The sequence below is a fragment of the Lycium barbarum genome, chromosome 1 (assembly GCF_019175385.1).
Source record: "Lycium barbarum isolate Lr01 chromosome 1, ASM1917538v2, whole genome shotgun sequence".
NCBI classification, from domain to species: Eukaryota; Viridiplantae; Streptophyta; class Magnoliopsida; order Solanales; family Solanaceae; genus Lycium; species Lycium barbarum.
The window spans coordinates 168294344-168318675 of record NC_083337.1 but is presented as its reverse complement, the minus strand read 5'-3'; the positions used below and the strand labels follow the sequence as shown (position 1 = coordinate 168318675).

The following is a 24332-nucleotide window of genomic DNA, read 5'->3' as shown; positions in this document are numbered from 1 at the left end:
AATTTTATTTATATATTATTTGACCAATGACATATTTGCTCAATTTCAACTAGTTTAAAAGCATAATTGGACCTTTTCCGTACTCTTTTGGTAGAATAAACATCTAATTGGACCCTTCTCAAATTTCCAATAGATACATTTTTTTGAGTCAACTGTTATTAAATTGAAAGTGTAAATTTGACAAATTTACTATATATTGTTTGATCAATTTGACTAATGACATATTTTCTCAATTTTAACTATTTTACGAGTCGTACTCTTTAGGTATAATACAAACAATCTATCCAAACAAGTATCAATAAACATCTAATTGTACCCTTCTCAAGTTCTGTTTCAAATTTAAAATTATATTTTTACATATAAAATTCATATGTGATATTTTACCTCCCGAAAATCAATTTAACTAATTTTTTAAAATTAAATTTGAATAGATCAAATTAATATGTTAAAATTAAAATTATACTAAAAGTATTAGGAGTAACAGTTACAACTCTTGTCAAGCTAATACTATAAAAAATGATAATTAAAACATCAATCAATATTTATACATTTTAAATCTCGAAAAGCGAAAATATTAACTAGAAAAGAGGGCGTATATATAAAATTCTAGTCGAAATTAATAACAAAAATTGCATAAGTTATGAAATTAATATGATATGCTTCTTCAATAACGCCATTTGAACATTGCGCCACCCTCTTTGCCGGCGTCGCAATCTTCAAAAGTCTGACACAAAACAGAATAATCAGAACAAAAATAAATATATATATATATATATATATATATATACATTGTTATACGAATTATTACACGTAGTTGCAGATTGAAACGGATGTGAGAAAAAAAAAAAAGGAGGAGAAAAGATTTTTAGAGAGGAAAAAAACAAGATTATTATTATTATGAGGAGAAGTGGGGGCAATTGAGAATTGTCTCCTTTCTCCCCTAATTTTATGAATCCTTTTTTTCTTCTTCTTTGACAAATTGTTATTAATACACACACAACCAGATTACTGGTATCCAAACAACAGAAATATAACTATATATATATATATATAGCCATCATTTTATCTCATTTTCCTTGTTTATCCATTTTCTCTTTTACTCCTCTTGTCTAGAACATTCCATGTTTTTGTTTTCAATTGTCTCTAAAACCCTATACTCTGTTTGGGTATAATCAGGATTTCATTTCCGTTTTTTGTGGTTAATTATGGGTTCTATTGGAATTCGGGTTGAAATGGAGAACCGTTGGGATTTTGTAAGTGCTGATCCATCAACAATAACAGAGGATTGTTGGGTTGTGGGTGAAGAAGCTATAAATGAAGTTGTTAATTGTGTTCATCCAACTCTTGATACTGAAGAAAAAAGGAAAGATGTTATTGATTATGTTCAAAGACTTATCAAATGTTCTCTTGGTTGTCAGGTAATTTGATTTTACATGTGTTTGTTTTGATTTTGATTGATTTTTCAGTGTTCATTTTACTCATGATTCTTGATTTTTTGCATGTCTATTTTTCGATAGAAAATTCAGTGATATCTCATAGGAGTGATTTTTATTCACAGAGGCTTTGGCATAGCTTTCATTGTTTGTTTCATTTCTATCGATATGCTCTATCCTGATTCCTTTTACCTTTCTATTTGAAAAATGGGGGTGTTCCTTTTTTTTTTTTTTTTGGGGGGGGGGGGTGGGTGGGTGGGTGGGTGGGTGGGTCAACTTGCAGGGGGTTACAAATGATGTGTTACTTTTTCTTGGATAATTAATTTGTTCATATCTGACAGATAAGGGTCAACTTGATGTTGTTTACAATCTCAAAGTACACTCTACTAATCTAAGATGGTAAGGAGTAGGGGGTGGAAGAGAACAGCATCAACTCCACAGTTCTACAACAGTATTAGGGATTTTTTCTTTTTTCTAATAACAATGTTGTTCGTTGCAACTTGCTAGCACCTTGACTAATCCACCCCTTGCTGCATCTAAGACGGCAGGTGGGGGTTTTTGGGGTTTGAGAGAGAGCAGCATCATCGCCACTGTTCTACTACAGTATTAGAGAATTTTCTTTTCTAATACATAATAATGTTGTTTGTGCCAACTTGCTAGCACCTCGACTATCCACCGAGTCGTTGTTGCTTCTCACTAGCACGGATACAAAGTCATCAAGGTTTAGGAAGATGGGAAGAATTCAATTACGTTTCACTTTTATGAGATTAGGACCTTTGTTCCGTGTCTCTCCATCTCTTCAACCGCGAGGCCAGGCCACCCTCTTGGTTGTCAATTTAAAAATATTGTAAGTTCTACTGCAGATTGTAGTGCTAAGCCTAAGATTTGCTTCTGGCAGCTTTACTCCTTACTCAAGTTCATCTACTTTTCAGTAAACCAAGGTATTTCATTGTAATGTTTACTTCTAAAAGTGTTATTACTTTGAATTGCATTGTTATTTTCACTAATAAAAGTGTAAACGCTTTTCACTTCCGTAACTATTTTTTCCTTCATGTCGTGTCAAGTGGTTTCTTGTTCCTTTAAGCATTCTGTACACCCCTCTGAGTCAATTCAAGTTCAGGAAACTAATTTATGCAAATATCAGATCAAAACTGAAGTGCATGGTTCATCTTTTAATTCTACTACAATCTTAATGTAAGCCAATGCTGTCGGATGCATAACTTAGTTAATAATGAATCTGTTTGTTCCAACCGACTAACTTGAGCAACTCTATACATTTGAGGTGTTCAAATCTTCTCTAACTTGTCCACAGAATAGTTGAATGTTCTGTTTTATGTTTTCTAACTGTTTAGGTTTGAATTATGTTTTCACTCATAAGGTATATTTTGCTTTTCATTATCTTAACTGAGTTTTTCTGATTATACTTTGTCTGTCATACAGGTTTTCTCATATGGATCAGTGCCACTGAAGACCTACCTTCCTGATGGTGACATTGATTTGACTGTTTTTGGCAGTCCTATTATTGAAGAAACATTGGCCCGTGAAGTTCTCGCTGTTCTGCAGGAAGAAGAGCTAAAGGAAAATACTGAGTATGATGTCAAGGATCCCCAATTTATTGATGCTGAGGTTCTTTTCTTACTCTAATGACAGAAGTGTACTCAAACCTTCAAAGTCTGTAAAACGGAATTGGATGAAGTATTTCACAGTTCTTTGTAGCAACAAATAGTTTTAAGTTTTTATCTCAATGTCCTGCCACCTAAGGAAGCTGGATAGTTGAGTCTAAGCATAATGCAGTTTTTAAAATGCCTATATCTTTTCTTCTTCTTTTTTTTTTTTTTTTGTTGTTGGGGGGGGGGGGGGGGGGGTGCCTGATGAACGTTTATAGTAATTGAAGGTTGTTTTGTAGAGTTGTACTACTGTCCATTTAGTTTGGGCATCCATAGTCATTCACCAGATTAACGCTTAATTGATCTTTTTTTATCTGTTTAATGTTGATGTGTTTTGAATTTCTTATGGCAGGTTAAGCTCGTGAAATGTATAGTACAAAATACTGTGATAGATATATCCTGTAATCAGTTAGGAGGACTTTGCACACTTTGTTTCCTCGAGCAGGTAAATTACAAAGCTAAACTGTCAAGAATCAAATAATCTTGTCCTTATAGGTGCTCGGTTGCCGGTCAATGACAGTTTGAGAATGTGATAGAGCCACTTTGCTTTAATTTTTGTTTCAAAGACTCTTATATACAAGATGTTTAGCATATCTTGGTTAAGTGGAAACAACTGGAACTGGAAAATGGTTCAGTAGAATCTCTAAAACAGGAAATATACCTCTTTTACTCGTTTAATATGTATAGGTGGGTGTTGACATCATCCATATATCCGTCCTTTCTGCAGTATTTTTACTAACTTTTCTTTATGCAATTTGTGCTTAAAATGAACAATATTTAGCTTTTTTATCTGATAAAGTTTAGTTGTTTATTTGTCTCTTTCAGATGAATGTCTTTTTAAACTCTCTTGAGAACCAAATATCTCCCCTGTGATTTTAAGCGATATAACTTTTCCGTCTGTATCATGTTAATTGAGGAGATGAACAGCTAATTTTTATTCTTGTTCTCTGTTTCTTGAGCGCAGGTAGATCGCCTTGTTGGTAAAAATCATCTCTTCAAACGTAGCATTATATTGATAAAGGCTTGGTGCTATTATGAAAGTCGTGTTCTTGGTGCACATCATGGTCTGATCTCCACATATGCTTTGGAAACACTGGTCTTATATATATTCCAGCTGTTCCATTCATCGTTAGATGGTCCTCTAGCGGTAATTACTTGTTTGTGCTTTTTGACTTTGTGCATTAAGCTTGTTATGCAAGCATAGGTGTATCTGATATTCCTGTTTTTTGCCTGCTTTTAGGTTCTCTATAGCTTTTTGGATTACTATAGCAAATTTGATTGGGACAACTATTGTATCAGTTTGAATGGTCCAGTATGCAAATCATCCCTTCCGGATATATTTGGTAAGCAATGCCCTTCCTTTCATAATTCTTTTATGTTGTTTGTGATCTCCTTCAGATGTTTACAACCCTCTATAGGATTTTTTTTTTTTTTGGACAAGTTACACATTCAGCCGGTCGGCCATTAATAATTACATTCGCTAGCCTACAACAACAACAACAACATACCCGGTGTAATCCCACCGGTGGGGTCTGGGAAGAGGAGAGTGTACGTAGACCTTACCCCTACCTTGTGGAGGTAGAGAGGCTGTTTCCGAAAGACCCTCGGCTCAAGTAACGCAAATTACATTTGCTAGCCAAATATACAAAAAATATACACTATTTTGTATCAAAAACGTATATTTTACGTATACTAGACATTAATATATAACAAATATACATTTGTTGGCTATTATTTTGGTGAACGGTTATTTATGTCAATTTCTCATTTTATTTACACTTATGTGTGAGGTTACAAAGAGATTGGTGTTTCTCTTTCTCTCTCCTTTTTTTTTTTCTTTTTTTTTTCCGGGTTTGGGTGGTGTATGGTTCGGTTGAGTGAAGATTTTTTTATTTTTTTTTTAAATTCAATTTTCTTTCTCACGGTTGCCCTTTTTTCTGTATACAGTTGAGATGCCAGATTATATAAGCAACGATTTATTGCTTAGTGAGGAGTTTTTAAGGAACAGTATGGAAATGTTCTCAGTTCCATCCAGGGGTCTTGAGACAGACACACGACCATTTCAACAAAAGCATCTAAATATAATTGACCCCTTGAAGGAAAATAATAACCTTGGGCGTAGTGTCAACAGAGGTACAACTTAATTGATTTCTCTTTTGTTTTTCATTTTATCCTTTTCTGGTACTTCGGTGACTCAGAATCTACGAAGAATGGAAGATCCTTATGATCTGATTCTGTTGTTTTGGTCACAAATGAGATTCTCACCAAATCTGTTTCTGGATACTTTTCCTTAGGTCTTCCTATTTTGGTGCTTTGAGTTGGTGTTTAGGTGGTCTGTGTTGCTTTGTATCACGCGTAAATTATGCTTTGATTCCCTTCAGGTAATTTCTATCGAATAATAAGAGCTTTCAAGTATGGGGCCCGCAAGCTCGGCGACATTCTTTTGTCCCCATCTGACCATGTTGCCGATGAGATCAAGAAGTTCTTTGCAAACACTATTGAGAGGCATAGACACAATCATGTGGCTGCTTTACAACATACCAGCCCAATTTTTGGTGATGAAGACACATGTTCTGATGAATTTTATGCCAATTCTGGAATTCTTCTGAAATCATCAGATGGTGATTTTGAGAATGATAGCCTGAGAAAGGCATTTAAATCAATATCAAATGAGTTGGTGAGTAATTCAATGAATGGAGTTTCTTCAGATATGCTGTCAGAAAATGGCTCCATTTCAGATGCAAATGATCCTTCAGCTTATGTACCTCTAAATCTCGATCTTGCAAATGGCACATATGACTGCTGTTTTAATGGCAGCTCCACGAGTTCTCTTTCTTGGAAGCATTACTATGCGCCTCCATTTCATTTCAATAAATCATGTGTTGAAAATGGGAACCCAGGGCCCGAGAATTCGTGCCAAAGTGGCCTATCTGATTCTGGTTTGTGGGTAGAAACCACAGGCAGCATATACCAATCAGGTACAGATTATAGTGAGGACATCTGGTCTGGTGGTTCAGAAATCTCAAGTCCAAAGACCAGTATTTTAGAAAGTGTAACTCTCGATATAGGGGAAAGGGATGCGAGCACAGCTGGAGATATTGAAGTTATGATCAATCCGTTGGTGGACTTAAGTGGGGACTATGACAGCCATATACGGAGTTTGCTCTATGGCCAGTGTTGCTTTGGGTTTGCTCTGTCAGCACCGGTACTTAATAGTCCATCATCACCACCTCCATCTCGAAACACAAAATTTTGGGATACTGTCCGACAATCAATGCCACTTAGACAGAACTCATTTCTGCAAACAAATGAAAACGGTATGCTTGTGGGACCAACCGCTCAACCTTCTGCCAATTCTCGACCATCTACTGCTACTTTAGGTTCTGAAGAGAAAGAAATGGCACAAGGAACTGGAACCTACTTCATGAATACGGTAGTTTTCTCTTACATTCGGGGCAGTTTATTTCCCATCTTTTGTGTATCTCAGTTTGTTTAAAGGGCTTTTTTCATTTTTGGCCTGTCTGCCAAAATTAATTACGGGCACTAGCGAAAATATATAAAGCCTATACACTTACTATGTATATAACACACACACACACACACACACACGCATATACATATATATATACACACATGAATACGGTAGTTTTCTCTTACATTCGAGGCAGTTTATTTCCCATCTTTTGTGCATCTCTATTTGTTTAAAGGGCTTTTTTCATTTTTGGCCTGTCGGCAAAATTAATTACAGGCGCTAGCCAAAATATACAAAACCTATACACTTACTATGTGTGTGTGTGTCTATATATATATATGTATTGTACTTAATATACAAAACATATATTGCCGGCTATTATTTTTTAGAGCAGTCTAAAAATGTAAGTATCCCTTCTCAAAAAGCTTGAGGCGGTTTTTGTATCGTCCTCCTTTTTCCTTTCAGGAATATCACCAGGAGAGACGTTGTAAAGGACGGACTAGGAGTAGGGCACCAGGAAGTTATGGTCAGTTGCATTTGCATAGCGGGACCCATAGTTACGGGTCCATTGCTTCTTCTGATGCAAATCAGTCAGAAAAGTGTTCAGAGATTTCAGCTGTAAAATCTCCCGTTCAAGGTCGTGAGAAGTTAGCCATATCTAGCCAATCTGATAAGCTCCTCGAAGATTCTCATGCCAATGCTTTCTCGAATTCGTCATGTAGAATTGAATTTGGATCTCTAGGGAATCTCTCTGAGGATGTGCTTTCATGCACTTCTCGTGATGTGCTCCTGATTCCAAGTGTCCCGAAAAAAGTGCAGGTTTCAAAACCTGCACGTAGTGAACAAGAAAGGTAGGAAAAGTTCCCTACTTCTTCTGTAATTTTAGACTGTGGAGTAATATATGGTTCTAATTTCGTTTTCAGGGCTGCAGAGCATTCGTTGCTGCTAAAGAACGAGGATGAGTTCCCTCCTCTGTCATTGTGAAAGGGAATTTTACAGTAAAAGCTAACAAAAACAGATACGTTAGGCAGATATCAGACATAAAACTTTTAGACAGTAAATCAGAGTATGTTCTTTTACCCGACATTTTCTTGCACATTTAGTGGTTTTGGTAGTGAGAGAGTACAACAACTACAGCTTAGTTCCAATCTAGATGAGGCCGGCTATATCAACATAGTGTAAAATAGATATGCACATTGTACAGTTTCTTCGGCAGTACTTTGTTGCTGCATTAGCTGTAATGCTGTAGTTCCTCCACCATTGCAAACTTAGTTCCTGTTAGCTTCTAATCATTTTGGTACTGTGTACTTTCTTTCTTCTCATCTGTTTTGCTTCATCTTTAATCTCTGGTTGGTTATGGTATGTTCTCCCTTCTGGAGATTTGGCTGCATTTACATTACTCTGGTCATCTGTTTACTTCATATTTGATGTATAGTGAGGGTGGTGATTATAGCGAGTACATGACTTTTGGGATTAATCGTTGATTGGATAACAATTTAGATGAATGATTCGGCAGTCTAGGTTGTGACCTTGTGATCAATGAAGTGGTTGAAAACATTGAGATATCAGGGTTCGAATCTGAGCTTAGACAAGATATTAGGCGATCTCTTTCCATTTGTATAAGCCTGGGGGGAGGGGGTAGAGTTATTGTTGATGGAGGTAGCAGGTATCTAGTGGGATAGTTGAGGTGAGCACAAGCTGGCACACAACCATTACAAAATGAAGAGATTAATGGTGAGAACCAGGATAGTTTTGGAGAAATTAACATAAATTGTCGCGCACCCAGAAAAATAGCCAACATATGTATAATATATGTATATATTATGTATATTAGTTAGAGGCTGTAAATATTTTTGGATGAGTGGGGAACCGGGTAACTTCGGTATATTTTTGCCAGAGATGTTTTGTCCTGCTGAATACTGCATATAGGCTAGAGATTGAATTAAGAATTTTACTAGTTTAACTGGTTGTATTCTATTGTTACAATAAATAACAAATTATTAGAACTTGACCAGAAATATCATCTTTCATTGAAAAGACTTAAATAAATTCATTGTAAATAACAAAAGGCTTTGTGATTAGGATTCGTGAATCACACGGAGAAGTGCTTATTCGGCTGCAACTGGATTTGAAAGAGGAATTGATGGTGACTTTGAACTTGCTCTTTCGATGACTCGTTATAATTGAGACGAGATAGGATGTTGAAGCACACACCCTTTATCTTATGTTATTGGTAAGGAATCAAGGGTGTAGGAGACCCGATGCTTGATCAAGAATTGACGACTTACTCATTCAGTGACTTTGGCATTGGGACGTTGTCAAAAATGGACTATTGGGTAAATTCATAGAGAACTCAGAATTTGAAGTTTTTTTTAAAATAAAATAAAATATTGAACTAAAATAGTGTTGGTAATAAAGCAGTTTGCGATGAAAACAATGTAAAATACTAGCTCTACAAGAAAATTGACCTCCCTTTCTTCTATTGAAGATAGAGTCTTGCATAGATAGAATATATTAGACAGAGATGGTAAATTGAACAAATTGTGGAAAGCCATCAAGAAACTGCCGGACATCATGAGTTTTGGCGTTGGAGTATTTATTTCACCCATTTGTTCTTATTATAACATATGATTCATAAGTCGTTTGCCAGTGGCGAAACAAAAAAATCGATTGCATTTTTGGCTTTGAAACAACTATTTCGCCCATTTTTGTCAAGATAAACTAGGTGAGTTCTATCATGAATCGTTTGTCAACGGCCAAAAGAAACAAAAAGAATCGCTTACTTTTTTAATATGACTAGACGGCCTGTGCCCGTGCGCCAACACTTTAGATTATAGTGTATTTATGTGTATGTAGTTTTTTTTTAATACTGATAATATATATATATATATATATATATATATATATATATATATAGTATATATTATGTTCAAAACACGATTAATATAACATTGTAGTTTGTGCTCCGTATCTAAAATTTTATTATATTAATGTTTGCTATGAACACAAAATCGCAAATTTATTAATATTTTTTAAAAGAGAAGACTTGTTTGAAAGGAAACTATTTTCTTCTCTTTGAGATAAAACAATGACAATATTTAAGCATCAGTTGATACTTTTAATTTTAATTCGATTAATTTAAAGGTGTAAAATACTTATTATTTTTTATCAAATTTTGATTTGGACAATTCTAATTCAAATTATTAAATTAATTTTACATGTTTAAAACAAAACAAACTAGAAATTGATTTTTTATTTAAACGAAGAAATACTATTTTTTAATTTTTAGTAAATATTCTCGGTTTAGCTCATTTTACTTGTTATGTTGTCTTTTGCATGGATTTTTAAGAAAACGTCGATTAGAATTATAATTGACTAATTTACCTTATTCATTATTTGATCTGCGTTTGATATATTTTTTTTTACGACATTAATTTCTTTTCACATTTATTAGAGTAAGAATAAAAATGAAAAAGTAATTAAATTTTATCTTATTTTAAAATATAAATATTTTAAGTATATTTATTTTAGTAAACATAACAAATAAATGACATGGCGGAATAGCAAATACAACAGTTTAATATCTAGATTAGATCTCAGGCTAATATATAAAAAAAAAAAATTGTATGTTTTGACTACTTAACCTTTTGAAGAAAAGCAATTTCATGGATTGACACACACGTGGTAATGAATTCATCATTATTGACTTAATAAGATATATTCGAAATTACATGAATATTGTTTGATTTTTTAATAGGGGGTGCACTTTTTTTTTTTTGAACATTATTAATTTGCACTATTTTTATGCATATGTATCTATATACTATGTTCAAAACACGATTAATATAACATTATAGTTTGTACTCCGTATCTAAAACTTTATTATATTAGTGTTTACTACGAATACAAAGTCTGCACTTTTTTTTGACATTTTTTTTTAATAAGGGGTTCACTTTTTTTTTTTATATTACTTAATTTTGTTAATATGGGGTCCACTTTTTTTTACCGTGAGTTTGGAGATGGTGGGATTCATTTTTTTTTATATTGCTTGATGTCGTTTAGTATGGGGTCCACCCTTTATGGGGTGCACTTTTTTTTTTTTAGACATTGTTAGTTTGTACTATTTTTATGCATATAATATATATACATATACTATGTTCAAAACACGATTACTATAACATTGTAGTTTGTGCTCCGTATCTAAAACTTTATTATATTAGTGTTTGCTAATAATATAAAGTCTGCACTTTTTTTTTAACATTATATTTTTTTTAATATGGGGTTCACTTTTTTTTTTTTTTTTATATTGCTTGATTTTGATAATATGGGGTCCACTTTTTTTTTCCCATGAGTTTGGAGATGGTGAGTTCCATTTTTTTCTTGTTTTTTTTTATTACTCGGTGTTATTTAGTATAGGCCCCACCCCCCCCCCCCCCCCCCCCTCCTTTTTTTTAAGGGACAACGGACGACGAAGCATGGGTCTAAACCCATGCTTTAATAGTTTTTTTTTTATTGCTTGGTGTTGTTTAGTATGGGGCCCACCCTTTTGAACATTATTAGTTTGCACTATTTTTATGCATATAATATATATATATATATATATATATATATACACACACACACACTATGTTCAAAACACGATTAATATAACATTATGGTTCGTGCTCCGTATCTAAAACTTTATTATATTAGTGTTTGCTATGAATACAAAGTCTGCACTTTTTTTTTGACATTGTTTGTTTTTTTAATATGAGATTCACTTTTTATTTTATTTTTTATATTACTTGATTTTGTCAATATGGGATACTATGTTCAAAACACGATTAATATAACATTGTAGTTTGTGCTCCATATCTAAAACTTTATTATATTAGTGTTTGCTACGAATTCAAAGTCTGCACTCTTTTTTTTGACATTGTTTGTTTTTTTAATATGAGATTCACTTTTTTTTTTTTATATTGCTTGATTTTGTTAATATGAAGTCCACCTTTTTTTTCCCGTGAGTTTGGAGATGGTGGGTTCCACTTTATTTACTTCTTTTTTTTTAAAAAAAATATTGGTTGGTGTTTTATTTATTTTTTAATATTGGTTGGTGTTTAATATGGGGACCACACTTTTTTTTTAAAGTATTTTAAGTATGTTGCTGTACAATAATTTCATTTGCTCCCACTAATGGGTTGATATGCATGTGACAATAAATCCATCATTATTGATTTAATTGTTTGATTTTCTAAGCACTTTTGTATTTTAAGTATGTTGCTGTACAATAATTCCATTTGCTCCCTCTAATAGGTTGATACGCATGTGGCAATGAATCCATCAGGCTATATGGGCCCACAATTTTTTTTTTCAAAAATTGGAAAACAGATATATATATATATAAGTATTTTAAGTATGTTGCTGTACAATAATTTCATTTGCTCCCACTAATGGGTTGATACGTATGTGGCAATAAATTCATCATTATTGATTTAATTGTTTGATTTTCCAAGCATTTTTGTATTTTAAGTATGTTGTTGTACAATAATTTCATTTGCTCCCTCTAATGGGTTGATACGCATGTAGCAATGAATCCATTATTATTGATTTAATTGTTTGATTTTCTAAGCACTTTTTTTTTAACATTGTTTGTTTTTTTAATATGGGATTCACTTTTTTTTTTAATATTGCTTGATTTTGTTAATATGGGATCCACTTTTTTTTTCCCATGAGTTTGGATGTGGTGGGTTCCACTTTTTTTTCTTCTCTATTTTTTATTACTGGTTGGTGTTTAATATAGGGTCCACATTTTTTTTAAAATATTAGTAGTTGTTTAAAATATGTGGGCCACAATTATTTTTTAAATATTAGTAGTTGTTTTTAATATGTGGGCCCATATTTTTTTTAAAATATTAGTAGTTGTTTAAAATATGTGGGCCCACATTTTTTTTTGAGCCCACAAACGGACGACGAAAAAGGTGCCCAACCCACCTTTCTATATAGTATAGATGGCCTATGCCCATGCTGCGCACGGGCCCAACATTTCGGATTATAATGTATCTATGTATATGTAGTTGTGTTTAGATAATGATAATATATATATATATATATATATATATATATATATATATATATACATACTATGTTCAAAATACGATTAATATAACATTGTTGTTTGTGCTCCGTATCTAAAACTTTATTTTATTCGTGTTTGCTACGAAAATTTATTAATACTTTTTAAAAGAGAAGATTTGTTTAAAAGAAAACTATTTTCTTCTCTTTGAGATAAAATAATAGCAATATTTAAGCATCAGTTGATACTTTCAATTTTAATTCGATTAATTTAAAAGTGTAAAATACTTATTATTTTTTATCAAATTTTGATTTGGATAATTCTAATTCAAATTATTAAATTAATTTTACATGTTTGAAACGAAACAAAGTAGAAATTAATTTTCTATTTAAACGAAGAAATGCTATTTTTTAATTTTTGGTAAATATTCTCGGTTTAACTCATTTTACTTGTCATGTTGTCTTTTGCATGGGTTTTTTAAGGAAACGCGAATTAGAATTATAATTTGACTAATTTATCTTATTCATTATTTGATCTTCATTTGATATTAATCTCTTTTCACATTTATTAGAGTAAGAATAAAAATAAAAAAGTAATTAAATTGTATGTTATTTTTTAAATATATATATATATTTTAAGTATATTTATTTTAGTAAACATAATAAATAACTGACATGGCGGAATAGAAAATACAGCAATTAAATATTTTGAAGAAAAGTAATAATATGAGGTCCATGTTTTTTGCTGTGCAATAATTTCATTTGCTCTCACCAATGGGTTAATATGCATGTGGCAATGAATCCACTATTATTGACTTGATGGGGATACTTTGGGAATTATATGAATATTGTTTGATTTTTTAGTATATGGGATGCACGTTTTTTTTTTTTTGACATTGCCTTTTTTTTTTTAATATGGGGTCCATTTTTTTTCCATGAGTTTGAAGAGGGTGGGGTCCACTTTTTTTTCATGAGTTTGGGGAGGGTGGGGTCCAGTTTTTTGTTTTTTTTAAGAGTGACTGTCGACGAAGCATGGGTAAACCGATGCTTCTATATAGTAGAAAAATAGAAATATAATAAAGTATTTCTATCTACTTTTTAGAAGAGTTGGTAATATAAAGTATAAAACGTCATTTTTTTTGTCTTAAATAAAAAAGTGGGTGGGACCACAAAGGATTTTTTTCACTCTTAAATAAAAAAATAGGACCGAACACGGACGACGATGTTGTCTCTATAAACTGGCTCTTCTATATAGTAGTAATAGTAAAGTAATACATATAATTTTTTTTATCAAAATTTGATTTGGATAATTCTAATTCAAATTATTATATTAATTTTATATATTTAAGATGAAACGAAGTAGAAATTTGATTTTCTATTTAAATGAAGAACTTCTATTTTTTAATTTTAGTAAATATTGTTTGTTTAACTCATTTTACTTGTCATGTTATTTTTTACATGTTTTTTAAGGAAACGTCAATTAGAATTAGAATTTTACTAATTTACCTTATTTATTATTTGATCTCTATTTAATATTATTTTTTCTTTTATGACATTAATCTCTTTTCACATTTATTAGAGTAAGGAAAAAATAAAAAAATAATTAAATTCTATCTTATTTTAATATATAAGTATTTTAAGTATAATGCTATACAATAATTTCATGTGCTCTCACTAATGGGTTGATACGCATGTGGCAATGAATCCATCATTATTTAATTGTTTGATTTTCTAAGCACTTTTTTTTAACATTGTTTGTTTTTTTAATATGGGATTCATTTTTTTTAATATTAGTTGTTGTTTAATATATATGGGGCCCACATTTTTTTCCCAAGAGTTTGGATGTGGTGGGTTGCACTTTTTTTTCTTCTCTTTCTTTTTTAATACTGGTTGGTGTTTAATATGGGGCTGTCACGACCCAACTAGGGGCCGCGGCAGGTACCCGGGGCTAACCACCGAGCACCAATCGTTCTATGTCTCATCATACTCATTTAATACTCTTTTATCACTTTTATACTCAAATCGTAAGAAAGTGATATTCCATATAAAACATATATACTTATATATATACATATGCCTCTTGGTCATCAAAATAACATTTATACTAAATAGCATCTCGTGAGACAATCTAACCCACACTGCGTATCTACGAGCCTCTACTGGAGTACTAAACATAAGGACGGGACAAGACCCCGTCATGCCCAAAATACATATACGTGAATATATACACAAAAAGATAATCATGAGCACCTCCGGAACAATGGAGTGCTCTAAAAACAGCTAACAGGTACTACGAATCTGGGTCAAGCTCTCCTCCCTGCCTACCTGTGGGCATGAACACAGCGTCCAAAGAAAACGGACGTCAGTACGAATATTGTACTGAGTATGTAAGGCATAACAATGAAAATACGTCAATAAGATAAGTGAAGCATCAATACGGAGCAACTATATATGACTGTAACTTATAGAAGAAATAGCACATGCTGACTTACTCATAATCATCATAATCTCATGTATGCAATAATGTATAAGCTGCCCGTCCATATAGGTACGGTGTGATAATGTATAAGCTGCCCGTCCATGTAGGAGCGGTGTGATAATCATAGCCTGCGTCCAGGCCTCCCGCGTCCGGGGTATAAGCTGCCCACTATAGTGGTGTGTATGTCTGCCCGTCCATATAGGAGCGGTGTAATATCATCATCATAATATGCTCATCATAATGTGCTTATCATAAAACATGCATAAGAACTCAAGGACAACTATACTTTGTCGGGGTGACGTAGGGTCGTGATCCCCCGACTTAGTTATGGAACAATTTCTGACATTCTGCCTCACCTTGAAGGAATTAGTGCATAAGGTGAGTGTGAACAATAATTAACATCATTAGATCATATCTCTTATCTTATAAAGGTATTCATGAACATAGGCTTCTATATCATCGGAGTATAAGAACTCATGGAGAGGAGAAGAATTCATACTATGGGATTCATGCCATTTGAAGGAAAGGGCTAGCCTCACATACCTTTTACGTTTACTATTCTTATCGCTTGCTTGCTTCCCCTATGATGCACTCATGTATACCTTCAAGAGAATTCATGCCGTCGTTAGCTAAGCAATTATAAGAACGGACTACTATTATTAGGGAAAATTGGGCAGAATTTCCTTCGTTTATACTACTTTCTGCCACGTTCCATATCAACTCCCCACATTCATAATGACACTCACAAGATCGTATCAATAATCTTCATCCATCTACATTTGGCAAAATCTAACATTTTCTCCAATTTCTTCATATTTATGATTATGGCTCATCATCGCGTTTTCGCATATCTAATACTTATTTCGTGGTCTAAATATCATTTATAACGTGTTTGTAATCTCAACATATCCATTTTCATGATTTCATTCAACTACCATCCAATTGTGACATTATTCATCCATTCAAGACTCACTTCCCATGCTTTTCTACAATTCAAGTATACTAGCTTTCCACTACCTTAAATAATATGGGAAAGTCATGAAATTTACCTCAAATGATAGTGGAACAAGCTTGGAGTAGAATTCCTCCTTTTGCACCAAAACCCTTCTTCACCTTCCTTGGGATTTCTTGGTGTAGATGAACTTTCAATCAAGTTTTTTATACACCTTGTTCCATGAATTTTGTGTTGTTGATCTTGATTTACCTTTGATTTTTCTTCTTGTGGATGAATATTGGAGTGGGTTCTAGAGGGTTCTTGAGGTGAGGAGTGGAAATGAATGAAAATAAAATGAGGAGGGTCCTTATTAATAGCCAAAATCATATCTGTCGGGTCATTTTTACGCCCATTTTGACGGACCGTCAAAATTTATACGGACCGTCAAAATGGTCCGTAAAACTGCCCAGTAGCATAGGAGTTTCTGTGACCGTTTTACGCTGGTCTGGGTCCATTTTACGGACCGTAAAAATGTTTTACGGTTCGTAAAAAATTTCTACGGACCGTCAAATGGTCCGTAGAACTCTGCTCAGACAGTCTGTCGTATAATGGCCATAACTTTTTATCCCGATATGCTATGAGGGCCCACGACCTATGGTTGGAAATCTCTTTCAATTATCTACAACTTTCATCCTGTGGTGTTATTCCCAAATTCCAACTTTATAATAGCGTTTTGGCCCCTCTAAACCAGATCATCCGAAAATGTTTTCCTTAACTCGCCCTTTTGGATGGCTTATGCCCATATTTGGCTTATGGGTCCTTCTTGACACCTACTTAACACTTCATTACCAATATAAGGGACATTATAACTCTTCTCCAAAATGTCATTAAGCCATCATTAATTCGATATTCGAAATTCTTACCCGACACAACATATATCTTGCTTTCCTTAACAACTTTCGTCTCCTACCTCCAATGTCTTTGAAATCTTATTTAGAATCATTAAATATTATTTCTTACTTATCAAAACATCGTATGCATCATGCCCTTCGTAAGTCAATTCACTATGCATGAACGGAATTTTTTTCCGAGGTGTAACAGGGGCCATGAAGAACTTCTATTTTTTATTTTTTAGTAAATATTTTTTGTTTAACTCATTTTACTTGTCATGTTATTTTTTACACGGTTTTTAAGGAAACGTCAATTAGAATTATAATTTCATTAATTTAGCTTATTAATTATTTGATCTCCATTAATATTATTTTTTCTTTTATGACATTAATCTCTTTTCACGTTTATTAGAGTAAGGAAAAAATGAAAAAGTAATTAAATTCTATCTTATTTTAAGTATATTGCTGTACAATAATTTCATTTGCTCCCACTAATGGGTTGATACGCATGTGGCAATGAGTCCATCATTATTGATTTAATTATTTGATTTTCTAAGCATTTGTTTTTTAACATTGTTTGTTTTATTAATATGGGATTCACTTTTTTTTTTTTAATATTGCTTGATTCTATTAATATGGGGTCCACTTTTTTTTCCCGTGAGTTCGGATGTGGTGAGTTCCACTTTTTTTTCTTCCTCTTTTTTTTATTGCTCGATGTTATTTAGTACGGGGCCCATCCTTTTTTTTTGAAGGGACAACAGACGATGAAGCATGGGTCTAAACCCATGCTTTATATAGTTTTTTTTTTTTTATTGGATTCACCTTTTTTTTTTTTTAATATTGCTTGATTCTATTAATATGGGGTTCACTTTTTTTTTCCCGTAAGTTTGGATGTGGTGAGTTCCCTTTTTTTTTTTTTTTTTTTTATTGCTGAGTGTTATTTAGTATGGGACCCACCCTTCTTTTTTTAAGGGACAACAGACGATGAAGCATGGGTCTAAACCCATGCTTTATATAGTTTCTTTTTATTTTTTATTTTTATATTGCTTGGTGTTGTTTAGTATGGGGCTCACCCTTTTGAACATTATTAGTTTGCACTATTTTTATGCATAATATATATATATATATATATGTTCAAAACACGATTGATATAACATTATAATTTGTGCTCCGTATCTAAAACTTTATTATATTAGTGTTTGCTAAGAATACAAAGTCTGAACTTTTTTTTTTTTGACATTGTTTATTTTTTTAATATGGGATTAACTTTTTTTTTTTTTTATATATATTGCTTGATTTTGTCAATATGGGATACTATGTTCAAAACATGATTAATATAACATTGTAGTTTGTGCTCCGTATTTAAAACTTTATTATATTAGTGTTTGCTACGGATACGCATGGTGTTTAATATGGGGCCCACATTTTTTTTTTAACATTTTTTATTTTTTTAATACGGGATTCACTTTTTTTTTTTAATATTGCTTGATTTTGTTAATATGGGGTCCACTTTTTTTTCCCGTGAGTTTGGATGTGATGGTTTCCACTTTTTTTTTTTAATACTGGCTGGTGTTTAATATGGGGCCCACAATGTTTTTTAATTTTTTTTATTTTTATGGGCCTGTTTAATATGGGGGGGGGGGGGATTTTATTTTATTTTATTTATGGGGGGGGCCTAAAATTTTTATTTTTTATTTTTGTGAGCCTGTTTAATATCGGGGGGGGGGGGGGGGGCAATTTTTATTTATTTATTTATTGGGGAGGGGGGGGGGGGAAATTTTTTTATTTATTTACGGGGCCCACGACGGACGACGAAGAGTGAGTAAAACTCACTCTTCTAAATAGTAGAAATGTCTAAGATAGACTAAAAGATCTAATAAAAAAATTCTTTCATACTTCTATAAATAAATCTAAAATCCTGTAATACATTTTTCATGGGTCATAGAAAATAAAACAGATCGATTAAATATTTATCTTCAGCTTGAGTTAATTCCTCCTGATCTATTTCTCTCTATACGAAGAAAATATAATCTCGTCAATTCTAAGTAGGGCACAATTTTTCTCATTTAAGTCTTAACATAATTAAAGTAAACAATTAGCATAAAATAATATTTTTGAGTATATATGTAAATAAAACCAGAACCTTGCTCCTTAGTTTTGACACTTTTTATTAATCTTAATCCTCATCTGATTAGGTATATCTAACCTTCATTATCAGAAATTAGAGTTGGGCATAAATATCGAAAACCGGACCGAACCGAACCGAACCTCAAGAAATCGAAACCGAAAGAATCAAACCGAACTAGTTTGGTTCGGTGTTTGGTGTTCAACTTCAAAAAATCGAAACCGACCGAACTTTGACGAAAGCGAACCGAAGAACCGAAATTTAAACCGAAATTTATACATTACCCAAAAAATTAAAATAGTCCAGACCCATTAAGTTTAAGAAAAAAAAAAACCAATTGTAATAAGCTCTCTTTTGCTTTTGTATCCCTAATTTTCCACTTTAGTTAAGAAAATCAAATATCCTTAACAAAGAAAGGTGACTAGGATGTGTCTTTAGGATTAATGTATTTCCTTTATGTGTTTTCTTAATTATTCTTACTGTATGTATATAATACCTAGTAATTCTATATTATGGTTATGATTTTCTGTTCTTGCGTGTCTTGTTTGTTTGATTTTGATTTTAATTTGTTAGTTTTATGTTTTGTTGCTTTTGAGAATATGAATTAGTGTAAATGGAGTCGCTTCTAATATCATATCGAAAAAACCGAATTGAAAAAACCGAACCGAACCGAACCAAACTTCAAAAAACCGAAACCGAAAGAACCGAACCGAACTAGTTTGGTTCGGTGTTCGGTGTCCACCTTCAAAAAATCGAAACCGAAATAGCCAAACCGAAATTTAATAAAACCGAGCCGAAGAACCAAACGCCCACCCCTATCAGAAATAGGGATTTTGGTACCCAGTGGCGAAGCCACAGCCTGGCGAGGGTGTTCAACCGAACACCCTTCGCCGAAAAATTATACCATGTAGACATGTCAATTATTACGTATTATAGACATATATTACATATTGAACATCCTTAATATATAGATTATATGAATTCGAACACTCTTGACAAAATTCCTAGCTCCGTCACTGTTGGCACCTCCATGGTCATCTTTTACAAATTTACTAGTTTGCTAGCTGTTGAAAAAAATAACAAAGATTGCTGGCTACCTTAATTAAACAACATTATTATTTGTTTTCTATGATAAAAAAGAATGTTATTTTTGTACTTTATACTTATGTCATGTTGATACTGTTAACTGTTATAGACAAAATTATAAACATAAGAGTTGATTTGCTTGCAAAGCATGAATGGAAAATTAAACAAAAACGCCATTTTTTTTTTTGGTCAGGAAGAGGTTGAACTGAAAACCTTGAAGTGCTTATCTTATCTTACACCTAATTTTCCAACAAACATCAATTAATATTGCTAGGAATCTTCTGTTGGAAATAAGTATAACCTGATAAAACCTTGCTGTCCTATGTCTTTATGTTCATAAATTATTATTCGAACAACCATTCGCTGATTCTTGCGAACATGCAATTTGATCATAGCTTAAACCTAATTATAAGCTCATATTAGAACTTGAGATCTCAAAATCAACAAAAGTATAGTTATTATTTTGTCTCAAGGTGGAATATAATGGACACGTACAAATCGTGTGTGTATATTTAATAGTAATACAGTTTCTGTTTCAATTATTAGATCAGATGACACGAAAAGTATTATGGATACATTTCTAATATATATAAGTGCGAAGAGAGGACTAACACAACAATAGACATTTGTACCATAAGCTATATAAATTGTATATTTTAATTAATTACTTTTTTATCCCATGTGGTCATATGTCATGGTACCGAATAATTATCTCTTCTCATGTATACGCATATGCACTTCAAATTTAATTCTCCGACTCATTTGTTTCCTCCGTGCACTTATACTTGTTGACTTTTGACTTTTCAAGTTCTTTAAGAATTAATAAATGAAGTACTCCCTCCATCCCATATTACTTGGCCACATTACTAAACTATTTTTTTATCCCACGTGGACATATGTCATAGTGCTGAATATTTATCTCTGTTCATGTATACAAGTATGCACTTCAATTTTAATTCTCCGACACATATTTATTTCCTCCGTGCACTATTACTTGTTCATAAATGAAGTACTCAACATTACTAAAAATATATGTCCAAATTACTTGCTCATTTACAGAACCAAGATAAAATTAATTAAATCTTTCACATCTTATCCTCTCCGTCCTATATTACTTGGCCGCATTACTAAAAATATATGTCCAAATTACTTGTTCATTTACAAAACCAAGATAAAATTAATTAAATCTTTCTCATCTTACCTTTAGTAATAAATGTTCTTCAAAATAGTCAATTTTGATTAAAATGCATTTATTGGAGAGAGATAGGGGTAAGATAGTAAACTATATCTTTTATTTCTGATTTCTTAAGTGGCGTGCAAAAGGGAAAGTGACAAGTATATATATTTTACCATAATATTCATATTAATTGGTGTAAGTCTTAATAGCCTTCGAAAATAATTTGAAAATGAGTAATTAATGTGAAGGGTAAAATTAATAATAAGAACACACAAATATTCACTCATTAATTCCATGGAAATTAATGGCCAGCCCCTTCTGCATGATTCTCTCCACTCTTCTTGCGTTGCCTAGCTTGATGGTCCCCATGATAAATAAAGGAATACAAGAAAAAGGATAACATGTATACAAATATGTACGCCTATAATAGTATAATATATGCGTAATCGTTATCTTTATACACAATCAACATAATTGAAGTTTCTTACTAATTAATAATTACCATATTGGTTTCTTTCTCTTGATATGTTAACGTGGACAAGTAAAAGTAAACAGAGGGAGTGACTTTTATCCTCGTTTTCCTTTTTTATCAATACTTTAAAGGTGAAGAGAGGACGTACAATAGCGATGCAAATTTGTACCAAAAGTTATTTTAATTCTTCTACACATAACTTATTCACTTTTGACTTTTCACATTCTTTGAGAATTAATAAATGAAGTATATATTTTATCATAATATCCATATTTATTGTTGTATAGTCTCAATAGCCTCAGAAAATGATTTGAAAATGAGTAATTAATGTGAAGGGTAAAATAAGACTTGATATATTAACGTCGACAAGTAAAAGTGAAGGGAAGGAGTGACTTTTATCCCCGTTTTTCTTCTTTGTCAATACTTTACTTATTTACTCTCCTTTGCAGTCTCTGATTATTGTTTCTTTACATTTATAAAATGTATTACTTTGTATTTTCATTTCAGAATTAAAATTTGATGTTTTACAATATAACATATATCTTTCTAATTTTGATTTCTTTGTAACAATTTGTTTTATCTATAATTGTTAATATAAAAAATTATAATATATTTTTTAATTAATTTAATAAAAATATTTTATTAGTTTTGCTTTTAAAAAATCCTATATATACTGCAATGGTTCTTATGTTTGGATCTGAACAGATACTTAATTGAAATGGATATCAACCTGTCGGTATACATATAAGATATTAAAGAATTTAAAAGAAAATTTTTAGAATCAAAATATTAATTTTTCCTCATATTCTTGCTAAATTTCTTTTTCACATTGATGAACAACTTTCATTGTCATGATAATGAGAAAAAAGTCTGACTCTTTCCATCTCAAAGACTTAATTCCATCAACTCCATTTTTAAATTATAACTAACGTGATGGTACATAAAATACATTTTATATATGTTATATATAATAACAATTAGAATGCTTTTAAAAGTTATTTTTAAAATACAAACCTTAAAAATTGGCTAATTAAAGTAAATAGATATGTTCGGCCCCGTGCATATTGCTAGTACAATAATACAAATACAATCATATGGGATTTGACTTAGAGAAGAATTTGGGTGCCCACAAAGAGATGCCGTTTTGCCTACAAATAAAGTTCTGTGGATAAGAATAGAAAACAACTACTAGTGGGAGTGAACCTCACATTCTTAATGCTTTTTGCTCCATATGATATTTGCGACTGCACATGGAAGTGTTTTTTAAGTCAACTCACTCCTTGATGGAAAATGAATTTTAATGAGACTTTTCATCTTTACCACCTAGGATTGTGATCAAACGAATCTGATCATTTCGCTTTTTTTAAATTTATCGGTTCAAATTTTGGAAAAAGAAAATATTCTGGTAGGAAATATTCTTTTTAATGAGTCTGACGCAATGTGAATCTGAATCAATTGGGATCTCAAAGCAGGTATCAGACACCGGACAGGAAAACAAAAAAAAGAGACTTCTCATTTTTATCTTTGTTATGTTTTTCCTTTTTTTCTTCATAACAATGATGATATAATAATCAGTTTGTTTGCACCTCAATTATTCATTCGAGTATATTTACTAACTTCTACCAACGTAACACAAGTACCATTTTAGCTAAAGCATAGGATGTTGAGAAGAAATCATTAAACGTCTTTTTTGTTTCTATTAAATTTAAATTTCGATCTCACTTTTTTTTTTTTTATCGCTAGAGCACACTCTTGAATTTTAATTTTTTTCTTTTATTTTCTTCTTTCTTGTTTTATTTATTTTCATTTGAAGTAGACAGGATCCTTCCTAACTTGTTATATTCATTGCATGTCCTCTATATCAACGTGGTGGGTCTGGAGTGACTCCCTCTAGTCATTATCAGTGTACAATTTAAACAAGATCACGAATAGAATTCAACATATAAAATAGATGATGTGTTCAAATAACTAATTTCAATTCATGCATCAGATTTTAATTTATTTTCTGAAAATAAATTGTTTACATACTTAAAAGCTATGTCAGCTAAACTAACCAGAGAATATAGAAAATAAGAAAATGCGTTCTTTTGTTCCGAAAATAGTGTTTGAAAAATGATGTTACAAAGAAAGAAGCAGGATACCGAACTTTAGGACATTTTAAAATCAAATTAATCAATTTTTAAGAATGCAAGTTGATAAATTCTTTAAACAAAAGTAAAGTTTATATTTTTAACGGCAAAGGCTCAAATATGCCCCTGAACTATACGAAATTGCACATATTTGCCTGTCGTTAAAAGGTTGGTGCAAAGATGCCCTTAACGTTTTTTTTTGGCTATATATGCCCTTGAGTTAACGGAAAATATTGAAGGGCATATTTGTTCAGTTCGCATAGTATAGGGGCATATTTGATCCATTGAAATTCGTGAATATTATGGTACAAAATATCATTGCATTCCAAAACATAAAAAAAACATTTGTAATTACAATCCATCCACCATTGCATTACATCAAAATTATACAACTAAAAGAGTAGATGCAATTACAAC

At 32.0% G+C, this 24332-nt stretch overlaps 1 protein-coding gene across 2 annotated transcripts; it reads left to right on the top strand.

Annotated features, from left to right (window-relative positions):
* Positions 1 to 715: 715 nt before the first annotated feature.
* LOC132606553 (uncharacterized) lies at positions 716 to 9103 on the top strand. 2 transcript variants are annotated; one of them, XR_009569976.1, is made up of 10 exons: positions 716 to 1418; positions 2874 to 3059; positions 3453 to 3545; positions 4065 to 4247; positions 4341 to 4443; positions 5048 to 5233; positions 5482 to 6533; positions 7038 to 7423; positions 7496 to 7638; positions 8655 to 9103. XR_009569976.1 is itself a non-coding variant. In XM_060320124.1 (9 exons), the coding sequence occupies exons 1-9, from the start codon at positions 1206 to 1208 to the stop codon at positions 7554 to 7556; spliced, it is 2463 nt and encodes an 820-aa protein (XP_060176107.1). In that variant the 5' UTR covers positions 717 to 1205; the 3' UTR covers positions 7557 to 7894. The 2 variants fall into 2 exon arrangements, 1 of the variants encoding a protein (XP_060176107.1); XM_060320124.1 differs by lacking the exon at positions 8655 to 9103 and having other exon boundaries at positions 717 to 1418; positions 7496 to 7894.
* The last annotated feature ends 15229 nt before the right edge of the window (positions 9104 to 24332 follow it).